The sequence below is a fragment of the Triturus cristatus genome, chromosome 10 (assembly GCF_964204655.1).
Source record: "Triturus cristatus chromosome 10, aTriCri1.1, whole genome shotgun sequence".
In the NCBI taxonomy this organism is placed as follows: Eukaryota; Metazoa; Chordata; class Amphibia; order Caudata; family Salamandridae; genus Triturus; species Triturus cristatus.
This window is the reverse complement of record NC_140593.1, coordinates 409166028-409186830: the sequence shown is the minus strand read 5'-3', so window position 1 is coordinate 409186830 and position 20803 is coordinate 409166028. Positions and strand designations below refer to the sequence as shown.

The 20803-nt window shown below is 43.6% G+C and overlaps 1 protein-coding gene across 1 annotated transcript in view; it reads right to left on the bottom strand.

Annotated features, from left to right (window-relative positions):
* The window catches only part of GPR158 (G protein-coupled receptor 158), a 1311614-nt gene that overhangs the window by 21199 nt on the left and 1269612 nt on the right, over positions 1–20803 (bottom strand). Inside the window, exon 10 of the mRNA XM_085631696.1 lies at positions 11136–11282. Within this exon, the coding sequence (XP_085487822.1) occupies positions 11136–11282 (147 nt within the window). The remainder of the gene's footprint in view (positions 1–11135; positions 11283–20803) is intronic.

Genomic DNA, 20803 nt, shown 5'->3' with positions numbered 1-20803 from the left:
TTTAAACGTTATGGACTGTAGAATAAATCAGGCTCTTCTCTAATTTACAATAATCTGATCACTTCACTTTCGCTCTTGAAGAGGTGCACAGGCTTCTGCATTGTAAATGATATCATTTTTACAGTCTTAAAAGTCCAGGAGGGAAGAGGCTGAAATATCTTCAGGCTCCATTTCGTTTTTACACTCCGAAATTTACATCGAGATGCAGCAAGCCAAACTTGTTCACTCAATCCAGATTCAACCCTACATTGCATGGAGGGAGATTAATAAAAGTGCTGTAAGCACAATTCTGGAACTCATTATGATTTGATGAACTAGACCCAAAGGGGACCGAAATGACTTCAGACAGAGTTTGATCATGCGGTAATCTCCAGGTGATGCATCCCATCTCAATCACATAACCCTACTCATTTAAGAAAAAGATTGTTTTTTGATCTTGATCACCTCCCTCCATATTGGCAGGCCTGTGAATGGACTTTTACAAATGCTAGTGAGTAGCAACATGGAGAAATAAATACATTTCCTAATTTGTGATCCATACATGTTTTAAGGAAAAGCTTTTCTTGACCGTGACTGATACTTTCTACCCTACTCACACATTATATCACTTAATAACCCCTTATGTTAACTATCATTTATAAATGTCCAACACACTATGCCATGTTTCCTGAATGCTGTGAGTTTATGTTCATGGATTTCACACAGATGATTAATGCCACTTACCTGACATGCCTGAACAGGTGACTCCCCAAACCTTGCATCACAACACAAGTTAAACCTCACATTTTGCCTAACTGATGTGCACAATCAATTAATCAATCAATGACATTGGTAAAGCACTCGGCTGCTTTGGCAAGGGCATCCCGGTGCTCAAAAGCAGAGACCGAACGAGACCAGACCATCATGTCTAATTTTGGTCAAAAAGACAGGTTTTCAATTCTTTCCTAAAGTGGGTGCTCAGACTCAGCCATGCAAAGTTTGATTGGCAAGGCCTTTGAAAGCTTAGTCATCAGTACTGTAAATGACCTACCTCCACAACGGATTCTAGAAAACTTGGGGATATGCATAAGTTGGAGGTGGTTAGATCTCAACAATCTCTCCTGCTGGTATCTGCTGAGACTTTTTCTCGGGTAAAGTTGGCACTAGACTCCAGATCATACTGAATGCGACTGCTAGGTTAATCTGGCGAGTCCCTTTCCGCCAAAATATTTTTCCTCATCAAAAGCAGCTACACTGCCTCCCTGTGAGAAAAGGATTCCATTTAAACCCCTTATCTTGGCCTTTTGATCCCTGGAGGGCAAAGGCCCTCTTTTTTAAAGCGGTAATGGGTACAAAAAAAATATTTATAAGTTCCGATATATTTTTAAATGTACACAGTACAGCATACTGCCATGAAAGTACTCCGGTACTTACAAAAAAAATATGTTACAAATGTCAAAGTACACTGTACTTCACTATAGTTTCCAAACATAATGCACTACAGTGTATATTCAATTTTTTAACATATTTAAATCTTCACAAAAAAGACTATGGAGGACTGCGGTAATGACCGTGGTCTTTCAAATACATTTTTTAGAAATACACATTCTACCTAAGTGCTGGAAAAATATATAGAGAATTATAAATATATTTCTCTAACAATTATCACTTTTATAAAGTAGCAGCAGGTAGAGAACAACTATAAAGCCTAATGCTTACCTATATATAAGGCCCTAACCCAGAATACAGCGAAAGTGTGCTGAAAACTACATGGCTGCCATTTACGTTCGATAAAGACAGCCATTAGCCAAACAGATACTGCCTTCTTATCAGTATGTACCACAGTATACCGCGGCAATACATTTCTCATAGTATTTTAACACTTAGAACCTTAACATTACTTACACTATTTACACCTGCTACCAAAAATGTGCATTTACATCTCATAGTCTATGTTCCAGGCACATGACATTTTCATTTGACTACCAACTTTCATGCTACATATGTTTCAAATACCACACTCCACCCTACTCCAGTCCACTCTATGCTATTACACTCTACTCCACACCACTCTGTCACTACACTATACGCCACTCCACTCTGAAGTAATCCACTGTACACCGCTCCACTCTACCAAACTCTTCTTTATGCCACTACACTCTAAAACACTCCACTATACACTAATACACTGTGTGAGACTCCATTCTATGACACTGTTGTGTACACTGCTACACTGTATGTCCCTCCACTATATATTACTCCATTCTATGCTATTCCACTGTGTGCAACTCTTCTCTATGGCAATACACTCTATGCTACTCAACTCCATGCCACTCCACTCTATTCCACTCCAGTGTGTACCACTGCACTGTATGCTATTCTATTGTACGCCACACCATGGTACGCCACTTCAGTATATGTGATTTCACTCCACAGTATTACAATATACACCACTCAGCTCTATACCATTCCATGCCACTCCATTGTATGCCACTCTACTGCCACTCTACTGCATGTTACTACAGTTTACGCTATTTCCCTGTACAGCTATAAAATCTATGCCACTCCATATTACTCTATTCGACTATATGGAATTTAACTCCACGTCATTCTACTGTATGCCACTACACTCAATGTTATTCTACTTTATACCACTTCACTGTGTGCAATTTCATTCTAGAACACTCCTCACTTCTACAGTCTATGCTATTCTGCTCTACAACATCCCACTTTACACCACCTGATTTTATGGCGTTCCAGTATATGCCATTCCAGTATATGACCCTCCACTGTACGCTACTTCACTCTATGCTATTCCATTGTATCAACTCCACTCTATGATACTCCATTCTACGTCCTCCACTGTATCCAATTCCACTCTACACTACTACAATGTACCATACTCCTCTCTATGCCACTCCACTTGATTCTACTAAACTCCATGGTATGCTATCCCACACTACACAACTCCATTCTACACCACTCCACTCTACCACACTCTACTGTATGGTATTCTACGATAAGCCACTATACTCTACCACACTCCACTGCACGCCACTCCACTCTTCACCATTCCACTGTATGTTGCTCTACTCTGCACCCCTCCATTGTACTCCACTCCAGTTTACACCACTCCACTTCACTCTACTGTCCACTGCATGCAACTCCACTCTACACCACTGTACTAGATGCCACTCCACTACAAGCCAGTCCACTGTACGCTCTTCCGCTATTTGCAATTACAGTCTACGCCACTACACTTAACACTATTCCACTGTACACCACTCAACTCTACCCAACTCAACTCTATGCCACTCTACTGTATAGTATTCCATTGTACACTACTGCACTGTGTGTCACTACACTGTACATTACTCCACTCTATGCTATTCCACTCAACTACATTCCACTCTACATCACTCCACTCTGTGCTATTCCTCTCCACTCTACACCACTACACTGTAAAAAACTACACTGTACACTACTCTACTGTATGCTACTTCGCTCTACACCAATCAACTCTACGCTATTTCACTGTATGGCACTCCACAATACACTACTACCCTCAACGCCACTCCAGCTCATGCCACTCCACTCCAGGCTATTCCACTCTACTCTACGCCCCTCCGCTCTATGCTATTCCACTGTATGGCATTACGCTTTATGCCAACACACAGTACGCGACTCCACTCCACGGTATTGCACTGTATGCCACTCCACTCTATGACGATCCACTGTACGCTATTTCACTATATAGCACTCCACTGTACGCAACTCCACTGTACACCAATCCAGGTTACAAAACCCTCTTCACTCAACTTTATGCTATTGTACTGTAAGCCAGGCCACTCTATCCCACTAGATGCTGTACTATTTCACTGTATGCCACTCCACTTTACAACACTCCAGTGTATGCAACTCCACTATACAATATTCCTGTGTACATCACTACACTCTCTGGAACTCCCTCCATCACTTCAGTATAGGCTTTTTCACTCTATGCCACTCCACTCTACCATATTCCACTGTATGCCACTCCACTCTAAACCACTCCACTGTATGCTACTGCAGTCAATGCTATTGTACTCTAAACCTCTCCACATTATGCTATTCCACTTTACAACACTCCACTCTATGACACTCTACTGTACACTATTGCACTGTATGCCACAACACCCGACCCCACTGAAGCATACCCCACTCCACTCTATGCTATTTCACTCGAAAGTGCTGCACTTTATGCCACTCTGCTCTTTGACACTCCAGTCTACACCACTCCACTGTGCAGCCCTTCACTCTATGCTAATCCACTGTGCGCCATTCCACTCTAAGCCACTCCACTTTACTCTATTCCACTGTATGGCACTGCACTGTACGCCAATACACTGAACGCTATTCTACTCTACATCACTCCACCCTATGCTACTCCACTGTATGCCACTCCACTCTATGCCACTAAAAGCTATGCTATTACACTCTGCGCTACCCCACTATTAGACTGTAGGCAACTCACTCTATCCCACTCCACTCTACAACACACCACTCAATGCCAATGCACTCTACAAGACTCCACTCTACCTCACTCCACTGTATGCTGTTCCACTGTACGTAACTCTACTGTACGCCACTCCACTCTACCCTATTCCACTTTATGCCACTCCAGTCTACACCACTCTACTACATGCCACTCCAATGTACTTATTATGCACTTGTATATTATATTACTTATATCTTTTATAATAAAAATATTTATGACATGGCAAAACACGTTTTTAGGAACAGAGTGCATGATAGAAGGGTGAGTTATAGTTAATGTAGTGTGGCTACCGAGTTCAATACATTGTGTATGGAGGTGCATGAGTTAAAATAATTTGAAGGTGTTGCATAAATTAAAAGTTATGAGTTTAGAATTTATAATTATTGTGTAGTTTAAGTTTGGCATGCATCTAAAGAATAAATAAAGTAATAGGAATTTAAAAAGTGGAGAGTACATTATAAATGTAAGGTATTTCTATGACTTTAGAAATTCTAACCTTTGTGTAGTTAGGGTTTGGTTTCTATAGAAAGAATAAATGAAGTGTTTCTAACTATAAAAAAGCTTTAACCATTGTTATTTTCATTAAATATATATTGATAGAGAGAGAGCTATTAGGTGTTGGCTGTCTGAATTTGAGTTGTGTTTGAAATGTGTCCGTGTTTGTGCTGTTGTGATACTAGAATGGTGTGACTAGTATCATGCAAACAGTCTCCAAATTCGTGAGGGTGGCAAGCTTATTAGAAAAAAGTGCCTGCATGACAACATGAAGTCAATCATGCTTATAGTCACAATTTGCAGCAGCAGGAAAACCGTTACGTCTCTACAATTGTGCTCTGGAACTTACCACTGCTCAAAATCCCAAACACCAAGGGGTGGATTTCTGGTAGCAGGGACTTGCCAGTGTGCAACTGCCAAACAGCAACTGTTTACCTGCTGCTAAAGCTAAGAGCAACTATGCAAAGGGCAACCATTATTAGTAGTGGGTAAATCACCTCTGCTAAGCAACCATGAATGTCTCATCAGTACACCAACTAAACAATTTACTGTAGTTGTTAAGCCCCAACATTTCTGTGTGGAAATCTCACTGCATGAAACTGTAGAATGCATAGAGATAGCTATGTAAAAAAAGTGGCAACTAAGGTGTTGGTAGCATGATTTTCCCTTGGGTGAAGATGTGTACATTTATGCAGGAGCTGTCTGTTTGAAAGTACCTTGTATTGTAACTGCAATATATTTGTAATTGTATTTTGTTTGCACACAGGTATACAACATTAGTGTATTTGTGTGACAATTGCAGGAGGTATTTATTTGTGTGACAGACGTGTGTATGCATTATGTATTGGGTTGTGATGCTTGATGTGATTTTAGACCCAATAGACTAGCTCTAAATGGGTCAGTTGTTTGTATGGTATAAATTTCCAACCTAGCAATAGGATGATTATTTCTGATGGACATATTGGATATTCTGTCATAAAAAAACATGCTTATACTGTTAAGTGTGTCCCGGAAACATGCTTGCCATATGATCCATATCCATTTTTCATCAGGTCCTCCATCCACACATAAAATCTGGAGCCTACGTAACTGATGCTTCCTGTTCATCCACATCCATCCTCATACTTCTCGGTAGGTTATTGCTTGCTTTTATCTTCATTAAATTGTGTTGATCTGACTCTATTACTCCAATAACACCCTTATTCCTCAGCTCTTCCTGTCTCCATTCCTCCATACACTACAGTTGGACCTGGCATCCTTGGCGTGGTCCCCCCAACTTTTTGCCTTCAATCCTCCTGTTTTTGCTAACTTCGGTTTTGCTGGCCTTAGTACTCTGCACACTTTACTCCTGCTAAGCAGTACTAAAGTGCTTCTGCTATCTCTCTAAAACATGGTAATATTGGCTTCCACACAATTGGCACATTTGATTTACTTTTAAGTCCTGGTAAAGTGACAGTTCATGTACCTGGTGCTACTCATTGTGCCACCCACTTAAGTAGCCTTTTAAACATGGCGTAGGCCTGCCATTGCAGTCTGGGTGTACAGTTCTAAACTTCCAATTTAACCTGGCAAAATTTACCTTTTGTCTGGCCCAAACGTTCCTTTTTATAATATAGAGGTCACCCCTAGGGTAGGACCTACACAGCCCAGAGGGCAGAGTACAGTATATTTGAAATGTTGGGCATGTACTTTTCATCTTTACATGTCCTGTCACTGAAAAACTCTTAAATTAGATTTCACTACATAAGGTCTACCTCTCCCATAGGATAACATTGTATTCTTTTATTACATTTAATAAGTGATTATTTTCAATTGAGACCAAGTAGAAACATTGAGCTTGGTGTCTAAAAGAATTGTAATATAAAACCCTCTTCAATGGTAAGGGGTAGCTGATAAATTCCGCTCTGCCAACAGAGTTTGTGAAGTTTTGGCCAATCCGCGTTTTGCTTGTACTGCGGAGTTCTGGCCAAACTCCACCAACTGCCATGTGACGGAGTTTATTTCCATGCGCGGCTCGCTAACAGTAAGTTGGCAAGCATGAACAAGAATTGGCATTCCCTAGTGCCATTTTCTTGCGCTAGGACAGCACCCAGCAAGATTTTCTCAATGTGGACATTCGCGACCATTCATTGTGAGAAATTTGCCACTGAGGTAGAAAAATCTACTTGAGCAAAGAAGCTACACCCTCTGGCGCGCTGCATGGTGCGGTTTGCGCTGATTGAAAAATCAAGTGCCGATTTCCACCCGCTCGCGGAACTCCTCCGAATTTTTCAGAGTTTTCATGTAACTCCGCACAACTACACGGAGGGAAACTCCGCGAGTTCCCCCGCCCCTAATTTTGAGTCACAATTCTGAAATGCACCTTTTAGTAAGTTGTCATTTTCTTGTCATAGCCATTTGGTGCCTACAGCCTATATCGTGGGTCACATGACTATGTGTAGCTGTCAGTTGGTCTTTGTGTATTGCTCTGAGACAAATGGGGAATGGGTGTTGGCACAAACAGTGGACCCTCAGACCCAACTCTTCAGTACGAATCTGGACCTGTGAAAGACTTAGAGGAAAGACTGCTGTGCTGCTCTGCTGCAAGAAGGACTACAACTCTGCTGCCCTTCCCTGAAAAGGATGGGACCTGCATCTTGAACTCAGGACCCTCAGAGTGACTCTAAAGGCTACTGGCCTCCTGAGCCTCAGGGACAGAAAAAGCTCCAACTCTCTTGGACCCTGCACTTGGACTCTGCCTGCTGAGAATTCTAACCCCACAAGGGGTGCCCCCAGTCCTGGACCCTTGGAAGTGGGGGTAGGGGTGCCTTGCCAGCCTAGCTATGGTCTGCACTAAATCTGGCATGGCGCAAAGCCTCGCTACACATCTACAAGCTTAATCGTAACCAATGGCAAGTGGCGCAGAGCCAACAGAGCCTTGCCGCTCTGCTGCGAGTCTCAACTGAATCAAATCCAAGTGACCCAAAGCCTCGCCAAGACTTGCCGCCCAGCTGACATCTTCATCGGAACCAGCGCAACTCAATGCGAAGCCTCACTAAGTCTTCACGCACAGCTTCATTGGAACCAACGCAGCGCAATGTAACCCAATGCAGCACCTCACATGATGGCCCTCGCAGTCCCTAAGAACTGATACTAGACAACACGAAGCTTCACAAAGCAATGCTGCCAGACAGCGCACCAGGATTTAGGGTACTTTGTTCGGCAGGCCTCACTTGTCACTTTTATCCGACCCACACTCCATCGCAGTCGGCCTGAACTCGTGACTTTGTCCCAGTCTGGCACGATCAGATAACCACAGTTGGTACTTTGTGCTTTTAAGCTCTATTTTTCCTAAAGCTTTGAAACTGCATCACTCCAGTTCTACTAATTAAGTTTTTGTCATTGTGGTCTCAAATAAATGTATTAAATTTTACACTTTTTTCGAAATTGGTGTTGGATTTTATTGTCATATTGCTAATTACTGTTTGAAGTGCTTCATAAATACTTTACACATTGCCTCTAAGTTAAATCTGACTGCTTTGGTGCCAAGCTACCTGAGGGTTGAGCACAAGTTAATTTGGGGCTGCTTGTATTTCCCCTGGACAAGAATTGTGGTTGCTGCTTGAATCGGGTTTCACCCCCCTCAACCAGTAACCCACTTTTCTACAACTACCATTTCTCAAGCCGACCATCATTCTTTCATGACATAAATATTCACACAGACCTAGCCCTTTTGGAACTCAAAAGTTCAAGTAATTGTTCTTAGAGAGTCATGTTACTCCCCTGATATGCTGCTTTCTTAATTCTCTCACATGAGTTCCGATGCTTTCCTAATTCTCTCACAAAAGTACCTTCTTCTCTTTCTGTAGTACTGCTCCTTTCACACCACATCCACAACAGTTCCGTACTCCATCTGAAACAGCAGTTTCCTAAACCATATGTTTTTGTGCATTCAAACTCCTCTAAACCCATCCATCCCAAAATACCAGATGACACAGCTCTAGCACAGCCCTGCTGAAACCAAGGGAAAGGTAACGTCAAATAATCTGCTGAAGGTTGTATACAGTGTACAAAAAGGTTACAGCAGTGGAACAGCGAAATGTGAGGCCATCTACCCTTTGCGCTTTACCACTCTATCGATGTTCATCATTTAGGCAGACTTATCTGGCAGTACTGTTTCTTAGAATAGATTAGCAAAACTATCTCCTGACAGAAATACAGTGCCTATACATTGTTAACAAAAATAGAGTTCCATTGGGTGTACCTTTTCTATTATTAACTCCAATGGGGTAGAATTTTTATAAACAAATATCTTCGACACACAGCCGCGGTCGGTAGTAGGAGTAACTGCAGGGCGGTGACGTGGGGAGGGGGAGGGGCAGGGTGGGGGGTAGTAAACTATGGATTACGGAGGTTTACAGGTAAGTTAACATATAAATTAATAAAACGAATTTCGTTGCGTGCACAGCATTGCATTTGGGGATGCAGTGCACGCAACGAAATTCGTTTTATTCTCAGACTCAGAAGATTCAGTTCCAACCGTCTCTCTGAGTCTTCTGCCCAATCGGAACCGCATCATGATCCCCTATGGATGGTTTTTCCACCGTCGGGATTATGATCATGGTTTCCCACAGCCTTTCCATGCCGATCTTTACGACATGGAAAAGCTGTCGGACAGCAACTTTTGGGGCCCCTGGCAGTGCCCCCTTGCCTCTGTGGACTACGGTTGGTGGTTGAGGGGGTACCTAGTGTACCCTCCTTTACAACCCTGCAGTGTGTGGCAGGCGCAATGGGGTGCCTGCCACAGGGTGTAGGGTTTTACACACACACCCATTTCTCTGTAGGAGCCTGTACTATGGCTGGTGTATGGCCGTAACACAAGCTCCTACAGAGAAAAGTGAGTATGCAACAGGCGTTCGGAACTACTGACCAGAAGTTGGTCAGTCCCGAGACCGAGGCTGTGTGGGTCGGAAGCAACTCCGACCGTCATCGTAATAAGCCATCAGTGTATACAACACAGCATAAAACTGTGAATACATAGCCATATTTGATATACATTGTATTGGCGTTTGTGCAGTGCTTTTTATGTATTTGATGGCTTTTGGGACGATTGAGTAAGTAGCTACATCATTTATATGCATGGTTGGAAAAGCATGCATTTTGGAGCAGTCTATGTTGGAAGAATTATGGTATCAGAAGTAAGGCACAGAGTTGTAATCTAAACTTATTGCTGCAAATGTATTGCTATGCTTAAATATGAGGTAAAGTGAAGAGATGGGTGAGGGTAGGAATCACATTCTCATGGGGTACCGATTTTATCTGACAAAATGTACCATTGTGTGGCGACTGGAAAAGCTATTTGAAGATAGAACCCAATGATTACCTCTGAAAACACTGCAATATATCTATGGTGGGGGCAGATGGAGACAGTGCAACCCAAGGACATTGATGCAACAATAAATTACTTTGAAAGAGACTTAAGTGATGTACCCCATCATTTTCTGGGTGATATTATATGTGATTTCCTCAGTATTGTAACCAGTGATGGCATTGGTGATGTTGCACGACATTATTATTGATGATGTAAGCAGTGTTATGTTTCACAGGATTTTTAGCCAATGCACTCTTGCATCCCTAAGAATGATTAAGGTAGCATACCCATGCAGAAGTGAAACAATGGCTTTCTGGATGGCAGAATATAGCACGAATGGTTTTGTGGCTCCAATAGTACAATTTCTTACATAGTTCATATTTCAGCAGTTTTTAAATGTGCAATGGTCTTTCATGCTTTAAACTGATACAGACAGAAGCTTCTAAGCTATTCCTTGGCAGACCAATCAGACTGCAGCCCCCTGATATGCAGTATTTCAATGGCACGCGTACAATCAAGATCAGTGCATTTTGAAAGGGTAGAGTGCAATAACTGGCATAAATGCCTTAGAGTTTTTAATGAATATCATTTTATTGAACAGAAAGAAAACAATAAGGTGAGACTACAATAAAAGAGAGTGAAAGAGCCAGTAAGAGAGCCAGAGGACACACAAGGAAAAAGCAAGAGAGAGAGGGAAAGAAAGTGATGGAATGCATGTGAAGGTGAGAAATGATAGAGAGCGGAAACGAAAGAGAATTATTCTATTCATATTACCCTGATATCTTCCGGATCCAAGCTATGCTCACTCCATGCTGAATTAATACTGCTGTTCAGATAAGACCCCGATCGCCCCATGTCCAGTTCGTCTTCATAAGCCTCTGTAGCAATATCATCTCGTGGGTTATTGCTTGACTGTGAAAACTGAAAATGAAAGTCAGAACACAATTAACTTCTTTGGTAAAGCCATTGATAAAGATGCATGTAATTTAAAGTGTAAGGACAATGGATAATGTGTTTCTGGCCGCTTCTCATGGTTACATATAAGAACACTACACTGAAGCAAAAATGACAATGGTGGTCATGCAAAACTTGGGTCTTCTGAAAGAATTTCTTGTTGTCTCTTAATTATGCTCAATAAATATGTATTAACCTTACTTCAAGATGCATTAAACAATAACTACGTACAAACTCCACAAATCACAATGTAGTGCCACTAGTTTCAAAACATCTCATTTTTATCTTGTGGGAAAAGGAATCTGCTTTATTTCAATGATTTGTTACAGGACATTTTCTAGAGTGCAGATTAGTATACCATAAATGTCTTTGAGTTGTAGTTTTGTTTGATCAAAATCTCTTTTTTGGCGAGTTCAAGTGTTCTCAGATAAACCTATAGCAGAAGCTGAAACATAGCCAGCAACATTAGCAATAGAGGTATTGCTGCACCGCTCTGGTTGGTTGAGGTAATGCGGTCTGCATTGAGGGACCAATACAATGCATGTTCTTCTTACTCAAATGTTGGATCCTCATGGTTGGTCAGCAGTTTCCATTGGTGGAAGTCCTGGCCCTCCCCTGCCTCTGACCACTGCACTGCTCCTGCTCGCCTGCATGGAATGGCAAGAGAAGTGCCTTCTCCACAGCCAGGTGGCCAGGTTGGACTGAGTGGTTGCTTATGTGAGCCTCTTTTAAAGTGCTTGTTATTGGATTTCCAAATAGATGAAGCTGATGTTATTTTATCGGGTCAGTGATACAGATTTTAACGTTCCTGTGGACTATTTTCCAGCGGCGGAAGTTTCAGCGGAGGTATGGCCGCCAGCAGAAGATGCTGTCTCAGTTACACCCTGCCTCCGTTATATTCCTTCGAGGCACTAGACCCACTTTCGTCCTAGCATGTCTGCACTGTTGAACATTTGAGGCGGTGTTGAAAAATGTGGTATTGACAGCATCATAAACACCAGTTATACCAATCAAACCCTAAATAAAGAGATTGGAGCAATACTCAGGTGCCAGGCATGAGCAATGTTTGTGAGGTTCTGAGATTCATTTTCACAGAAAGCGATATTGATGAAGGTGCAAATCTAGTGAAAGGCAGACCACCGACCTAGCAGAAGCACAAAATATTTATATTTTATGATTACCTTAACTGCCGCATTCATTCAATACTAACTTCCCAATTTTAAAGCTTACATTGTGTGTTTCTTTAAAGATTATGAACTATACCTTTTACTGTTGTGGATAGCAAAATAACCCCTGACCTTTTCCTAAGGCTAGGAAAAAATTAGCAATGCAAATGTCATTCATTAGCAGTTGGTAAGTTGAAAAGGAAAGGTGTGAGATTCAAAGGTATCCGGCACGGAAACACAAACATTTAGCAATTAATTGCATTAAGTTCATTGGTACAAATAATGCTGAATGCTGCTTGTATCTGCCACTGATAAATATGCACGGTGCAGGTGATTTATCAAGAGTTAATAGAAGAAATGTATCAACAAGAAGTTAGGTTAGAATCACCAAATGAGCATTTGACTAATTGCCAGGGGTAAGATGAAGGAATGAGAAGCCTCGATAGTCCAGTTCCTCTACCGTCTAATAGCCCGTGGCAGCTGCTGTGAAACAAAAGGGGGGAGGAGGGGCAGTGCGGGGAGAAAAAAAAACATACCTGCCAGCCGCCGCCTTGGTCCTTTTCTGAACCCCTCCTCTCGACTCCCGGCAGTCAATGCACAGGCTCCCAGACTCACCTAGGCCAATCCAGATGCTCCTCTAATGCTGGTCATACTATTACCCGGCATGAGGGAAGGACCGGGATTGGTCTGAGCGTGCTGGTTTGGCACTCAGTTAGGGCCTGGGAGCCTGTGCCTGTGAAGCACAGCTTGGGTGGAGAGATCTAAGTGTGCATGTCGATTTGGCCGTCCTAAGACTACCGGCCAAACGGCATGAGCACTTCCAGCAGTGGCCACCACTCCTCTTCCCTGTTGCAGCTGATGTCCATCAGGATGGCCTGGCCCCGCCCTGACATAGGCTCGGCTCAGTGAGGAAAACTAAAATGAAAATAATCTGTTTTATTATCATTTTATGTCTCATGTTTTCAATGCTGAGAGAGCAGTGCGGTGACGCTCCTCGCCTTAAGGGAGGAGTGCTGCTGCTTATAGCTACTACCACTCGAATGAGAGTTGAGTTACACAACCTGCCTTCTGCAGGCACCCTGACGGTATTGGAGGGAAAAGCGAAAAGTGACCACTTTGTAGACGGCCGGCCCTGTATATATGGCCTATTTATGGTTACCCTTGGGCGTGTAGGCCACGGATTCCATCACCGCGTTAGATGACCAGCCATCTTATTTACAAATCTGCATCTCACTGGTGGTATTCTCAGTGTTGTGAGGAGTGCTGTTGCTATGGCAACTCCATTTACTGCACTGCAGATCTACTGAACGGGCACCATTTTTAAAACACAAGCTTGGCAAAGCAGAATTTCTTTTTTTTTCAAAACTAAAAACAAAAGGTCCAACACATAGAGAGAATTCTCCCAGTGCATGGAGGCAATTTTCCTGTTGTGCTCACCAGGTCTTCCATGACAGACATAGGCATGGAGAATCAGTGACAGTCACCCTGCCTTAAGTAGCGCATGACAACCAACACTGTGACCAGACTGGCCTTTGACGGATGGGCCTCCAGTTCATATGCTTACACTGGCGGAGCCAGCAGCGGGTTCACTGGTGTAAATTTGGTGCTTCACCTGACTTTAAATAGAGTGGGGAACTGCGATTTGGGGGATCCGGAGGTGCAACCAATTTACTGCAGTGCTGCCTCTTTTCTAAACTTTAAATGAGGCCCTAACTATGTAGTACAGGGTGAAGTTATACCTTTATTCATGAAGTCAGGAAACTTTATTTTTAAAAAGGTGAGCAACGTTTATTAACTTTACCCATTTTGCCCGGAGCAGTTTGTCACCTTGTCTCTGATTCACTGAATCTGGAAGTCCCACACAAGATGGATATTTGAGCGTTATTCTAGTGTCACTGAGGGCTGCCCTTAGACCTCACTGGTAAATATTAGATGTGGCTCTGCAGCAACGTACCACACATTCCCTGTTGTGGTTGGCATTCTATTGGCAGGGAAATGGGTGCCAAGCAGCAGAGACCCAATCATAACCTTGAAGTGGGGACCCTTTCATTCTGTCATGAATGGATCCATTTTTGTTTCAGTTTTTCTTTAAATTTTGTAAGTGGTGTGCTTAGCAATGCTGATGGCATTTCTAAAACAAACATTAGCAAAAACCAGTAGGTCTGTTTTAATTGTACTAAGGGATGCAAAAACAGGCATGTACAAATGTAAGCACACTATGTGTGCCATGTCACTGTGTAACCTACTGCATGGCACCATACGCTTAGGGAATAATGACAGGCACACATATATGAGGCACTGAAAGGAGGAGGTTGTGTAGCTATGAGGCACCAATACTCAGTACAGATTTGTGCATGCTTATGTTTAAGTGCATCAGCAGATTAAAGCCAGACCGATCCATTGCAGATGTATTTACCCCTGTGATCCCTTTACAGTTGTGGTTGCTACTGTGGTCCATGCTATTTTGGCAGCTGTTGCAATGCTGTGTCCCGACTTTTCAGTCTGCTGTAGTTCTACCTCTTGTCTCAGCTTTAGTTGTTACTGCTGTTGTCATTGTTATTGTCATTGATGTGGTTTCCGCTGAGTTTACTGCATTGCCCCTGTTCTGGTGACACACATGGTTGCTTCTTTGTTGCCTGTTGTTATTACAGATGTGGTGAAGATGTTGCCACTTATGCGGTCTCTGATGAGATTGCACAATGGGTGGTGGCTGCGATCAGATCCTTACACCTGTGATCCATGCCGTGGTGGAACGTAATTCACTGCTATTGTTACTGCTGTGGTGGCAGCTATGGTTGATGGTGTGGTCCTTTCTGTGGTTACAGCTGTGATCATTGTTCTGATCCTTGCCATAATGGCAGCTGTGGTCTGTGTTGTGCATGCAACTGGTGCTGCTGTTCTTATGGCTGCTGTTTTTGCTCTGGTGGAGGCTATTGTAGCAGCTTTTGTGGTTGCTGTGGTTCCAGTGGTTGTGGCAGATGCTGCTGCTGTTGGTCCTATTTTTGAGGCAGGTGTTTTTGTTGTCTCGTCTGTGGTTACAACTGTGGTAACAGCTTTTATCACTTCCTTAATAACAGCCTTTATTGCTGCTGTTTTCCCTACTACAGTACAAGCTGTGTTCAGAAACTGTGGTCACTATTATCGTGTGCAAGCTGTGCTGAAAGATTAAGTTGTACCGGTTGTGCTAGCAGCTTTTGGCACAGCTTTGGTCACTCCTATCCTGAAAGTTTTTCTTACTGTTATGATATTAGAGGGGATTTGTGCAGTAGTCCTTACTGCTGTTTGTTTTGTTGTGACAGCTGTGGTTACAGTGGTGATTGCCCCTGTTGTGTCTCTCATGGTGGCAGCCAAAGTCACTACTATGGTCCATACTGTGGATGCAGCTGGTTTCTATGTGGGGCCTGTAACGAATAGTGAAGTTTTGTTGCTTTTTTTGGTAGTGGTTGTGGTCACAGAGGTTGTGGCTAGTATTACAGTTCCTCTTGTTTCTGCTATGAACCCTAATGAGATTGATGCAAATTGTGGATGCTTCTATTGCTGATGTAACTGTGGCTGATATACCTGCTTTAGTTACAGCTTGCATCCCTGCCACTGGGGTAAATTCGGCCACTCCTTAGGTTCCTGCTATCATTATAGCTGTGGCCACTGCTGTGGTGTACATGTTGCACTTGCAGCTGTACCTCCTGTCTCAGATGTCGTCACTCTGGTGGTTGCTCTTATGGCTGGATTGTGGCTCCTGTGGTCTTGGTCTTCGGTGCACCTGATTCTCTTGAACTTGCTGTGGCAGCTGTTCCTCTTTCTGATGTATTGGCTGTGGTGTACTGAAGTTATCCATGCCATGGTGGCAGCTGTTGAGACTCAGTGCCATCTTTAGGGCAGTGCGACTAGTGCCATCACACCAGGTGTCAAGGTCGGGGTGCCGAATTTTGAAATGTCTTAAGGGGTTTAAAGCACCAGCTGCAGAAATCCTCGTATTCCCAGCAATTTTCAGGGCATAATAACAATGTCAAGCTACCTCTGGTACCTGATGGACCTCTTGAAGAGATCTGAGTATTCTCTAATCCACTTCTGACTCAACATAAGTAGCACAGAAGGTTACTGTGCCTGCTACAAAACATGTGTAACATGCAGATAACAGAATTGTATTTTATGTAGATAGTTCACTAGGTAACCATTTATATTATACTGGGGATGATGCAAAATACAAGATCAGTTTGAGCGAATGGATTGATTTACATTATAATTAATTTTCGCCCTCAACACAAAAATAACTAACCCGTCAATCCGCTGATTTTCCATTTTAGTAAATCAATCAATAATTTATAAAGTGCACCCATGAAGGTCTCAAGGCGCTAGAGTTGCTAGCTGCTGTGTGGTGACCTGTTTATTCGAACAGACAGGTCTTGAGTCCTTTCTTGAATTGCTAGAGTGATGAGGTGGTCCTGAAGAGCAAGGGAAGATTGTTCCAAGCTTTGGCAGCCAGGTGTGAAAAAGAGCATCATCCACTGTTGGTTTGTCGGTTCCTGCAGGTGTTTGCGAGAAAGAGGCAAATGGATCGTAAGTGTCTGGTCAGTTGGTGGAAGGTTATGACTTTGTTGATGTATGTGGCTTTGTATGCGTGGGTCAACATCTTGAACTGGCATCTCTTATGAAGTGGGAGCCAGTGTAGCTTCTTGAGGTGGGGTGTGATGTGGATCCATCTGGTGAGTTTGAGGATATGGCTTGGTGCTGAGTTTTGTATTGTCCGTAGTCCCTTCAGGAGGCATGCGGTGATTCCTTGGTAGAGTGTGTTCACATAGCCAAGCCTGCTGGTGACAAGGTCCTGCCTGACGGTCTTTCTGATGTTGGTTGGGAGCTACCTGAAGATCTTGTGTAGAAGCAGCAGGATGATACTGCGTTGACCTGTTTCTTCATAGATAACTCGCTCTCCAAGGTGATGCAGTGTTGCAGGAGTGGTGTTGGTGCAGGGTGTGGGCTGAGTTCAGCAGGCCACCATGCGTCGTTTCATGTCAAGGTGTGGCTCGCATAGATGAGGACTTCCATCTTGTCTGTGTTGAGTTGAGACAGTTGTCCTTCATCCAGCCGGCAATGTTCAGTATACATCTGTGGAAGTTGGCTCTGGCAGTGGAGGGATCTTCTGACAGCGAGAGGATGAGCTGGGTGTCGTCGGTGTAGGAGATTATGTTGAGTTTGTGCGATCTGACGGTGTTGGCCAGGGGGATCATGTTTGTGTTGAAGAGGGTGGGGCTGAGGGACGATCCTTGGGGGGGTATCACAAATGCTCTTCTTGGTGAACTGCGGGAGACTGATTCTCTGGGTTCTTCTGGTGAGGTATGAGGCGATCCATTTGAGGATATCACCCTGGATTCTGATGTGGGGCAGTCTGTTGATCAAGATGTGATGGGAGATGGTGTTAAAGGCAGCTGATAGATGTAGGAGGTTGATGGCTGCCGTTTTGCGGTGGTCCAGGGGGGCCCTGATGTCGTCAGTTGCTGCAATCAGGGCTGTCTGGATGCTGTGGTTGGCTCGGAATCCGTATTGAGAGTAATCCAGGAGTTTGTTGTGTTCCAGGTGTTAGGTGAGTTACTGGTTGAGTTCCTTCTTGAGAACCTTCACTGGAAAGGGGAGAAGGAAGATGGGCTAATAGTTATTTGGTTCTGCTGGGTCGGCGGATGTTTTCTTCAGGAAGAGCCTCACTTCAGTGTGTTTCCAGTACTCATAGAAGGAGGCTGAGGTGATGGTTGTGTTCAGGACTTTCTTGAGCTCATTGTCAATTGTCTTGCTCCTGAGGTTGAAGACGTGGCGGGAATAGGGGTCCGTGTGTGCTCCACAGTGCACGGAGTTCATGATGGAGATGGTGTCTTGGGTTGTGAGAAGGTCCCAGTGGGTGACAAGGTGTTTGGCTTTTGTGTTTGTGGGTCTGAGCAGGCTGATGCTTTTGGCAGCGGGGAAATGGAGTTTTTGTAGATGGCTGAGATCTTGTCATGGAAGAAGTCCACCAGGGTGTCTGCTTCACTGGCCTTATATATTTTGCCAGTCTCTTCATGTGGAGTATGGGGGGCATGGTGCGGTGAAGTAGATACTGTAGTGGTCAGTCGAGGTGAGCTGTCTGACGTGGTTGTACTTGACTATGTCAGTGGATGTGAAAAAGGAGCCAAGGGTGTGTCCTGCAATGTGGATAGGGTCTGTGACAAGTTTCTTGAGGCCAATGTCGCTCATGCTTTCCAGCAGGCCAGTTGTGTTGGTGTTTCTGGGGCCATTGAGGTGGAAGTTAAGATCCCCTAGAAAGATGTATTGCCTGGAGTTGATGGCGGTGAGGGCACGGAGGTTAGGGATGGTATTACAGAAGCTGGCACATTTGTCCTGGTGGTCTGTAGGCGAAGGTGCCTTGGTGGTGCTTTTTACGTCTGTGTGGAGTTGGAAGTTGAGATGTTCCATTATAAGGGTCGAGTCATCTGGAGAGATCATGCAGCGGATGTTGTCCTCGTAGATGATGGCAATTCCACCTCCATGTTTGTTGGGTCGGTCCCGATGTGTTACATTGTAGCCTTCAGGGGTGGCAATGGCTATGTCCGTTGTGGACAAAAATAAAGGAGGGAGCGAGCCCTTATAACCTTCTAGAGCCTAGACTACACCGTACATATTTGCAAGAAACAAAACACAGCTCTAGCAGGAACAATTCAAAGATTTTTAAGAGGAACAACTTACTATTTGTCGCCTCTAGCAGTAGAAAAATTGGACTCACTTAGTCTACACATCTAATTAATAATACACCTAAGGGGGTTTAGAATCTCCTAGCTGAAAGAGAGCATTACTGTACAGAAAGTCACAGCACAGCTATTTCTTCATTCTCTTTTTTACATCTAATTTTTAATGATCAAAATCTTTTAACAAAGTGTAACTAAAGGACCATTACATGTATGCATAACGATAACACAGTACACAGAAAACTTCACATTAGATAAAAAATATAGGTGAAAACAAATAGCCATAATGACGGATTATCTACCCTTATTATATCAATGGCAATATAGGAATACCACCATCAGGTATCAACGTCTAATCGATTTATGACCATCTAATATATGTTTAGGGAAATTGCCTCAAATAAAAACTCTATGGTCACAAACTCAATGAGTTCCATAAATGTTTTCTGAGAGATTGACGTTGATCCTGGAGAATAGGAATAGGGGTAGACGTGTTTCAGCCTACCATTTAAGGCCTCCTTCGTAAAGAGTAAGACCAGGGTCAACCAAACTCAATATGGTTTGTTTTTCAGGGACACAAAGTATGCACGTGTATTCTTTGCATGTACTCGAGAGCATTGAGTAGAATCCGCTGGTGTTGTGCCATGGCTGTCTCTGATAGAGTGATGGGAGAAGTCCTGTTTACAGTGTCTCTGGTGATGCAGGTTGCTTTGGTGCTGCAGGTGATGCGGGGGTGCTGGCAGGAGAATGGTTCCTTGGTAGTGCATGGAGATGTGTGGCAGGAGAAGTTGCTGTCGATGTTTCCGGGATCCAGGGCTCTGAGGTCCGCTGCAGTATAGCTGTGTGGGGTGGAAGAACCAGGGTCCCTGGGGTGGGCATGGTCTAGGCACGGATGGGAACAGACAGGCTGCCTTTGGTGTGCCAGTGGCACATCTGCTGAACGGCTGCACTGCAACCTCCATAAGTAGGTCTTAGGCAGTGGGCGGGCTCTGCTTGCGACAGGATGTGGGAGGGAAAAAGTTGGGAAACACAAAAAGACGGAAAGGCGAACATGTGAAGTAGCAGTGAAAACAGAAGGAAGAACAACGGAAAGGCAGATAGAGAGGAAAAAAACAATAATAGGAAAATCAGCACTATCACAATGTAAACCACAGTGTATAAAACAAAGGCTGGAGACAAGTCCCAACAGCGACGGGGAGTTGGCTCAGGGACCTATTACTGGAGCTGCAATGCAGCCTCCAAAAGTAGGTCCTAGGTGGTGGGTGGAGCTCTGCTAGCAGCAAGAAGCAGGAGGGAAAGAGCGGGGAAACAAAAAAAGGCAGGAAGTCAATCAGGTGGAGCAGCGGTGAAAACAGAAGAAAAAACAACAGAAAGGTAGACACAGGGGAAAGTTAACAATAATAGTAAAAACAGCACTAACACAATGTAAACCACAGTTTATAAAACACAGGCTGTAATGAAGTTGAAGCAGCGAAGGGGAGCTGGTACGAGTAGGTCCATCCCACCCCCAATGGATGTTGTACTAAGCAAAGAGATAAAATAGCCATATTAGCAATAATATGCTGTTAACTGTGATAATAGGAACCTTGACATAGTCTTAAAAGGTGGTCTTAAA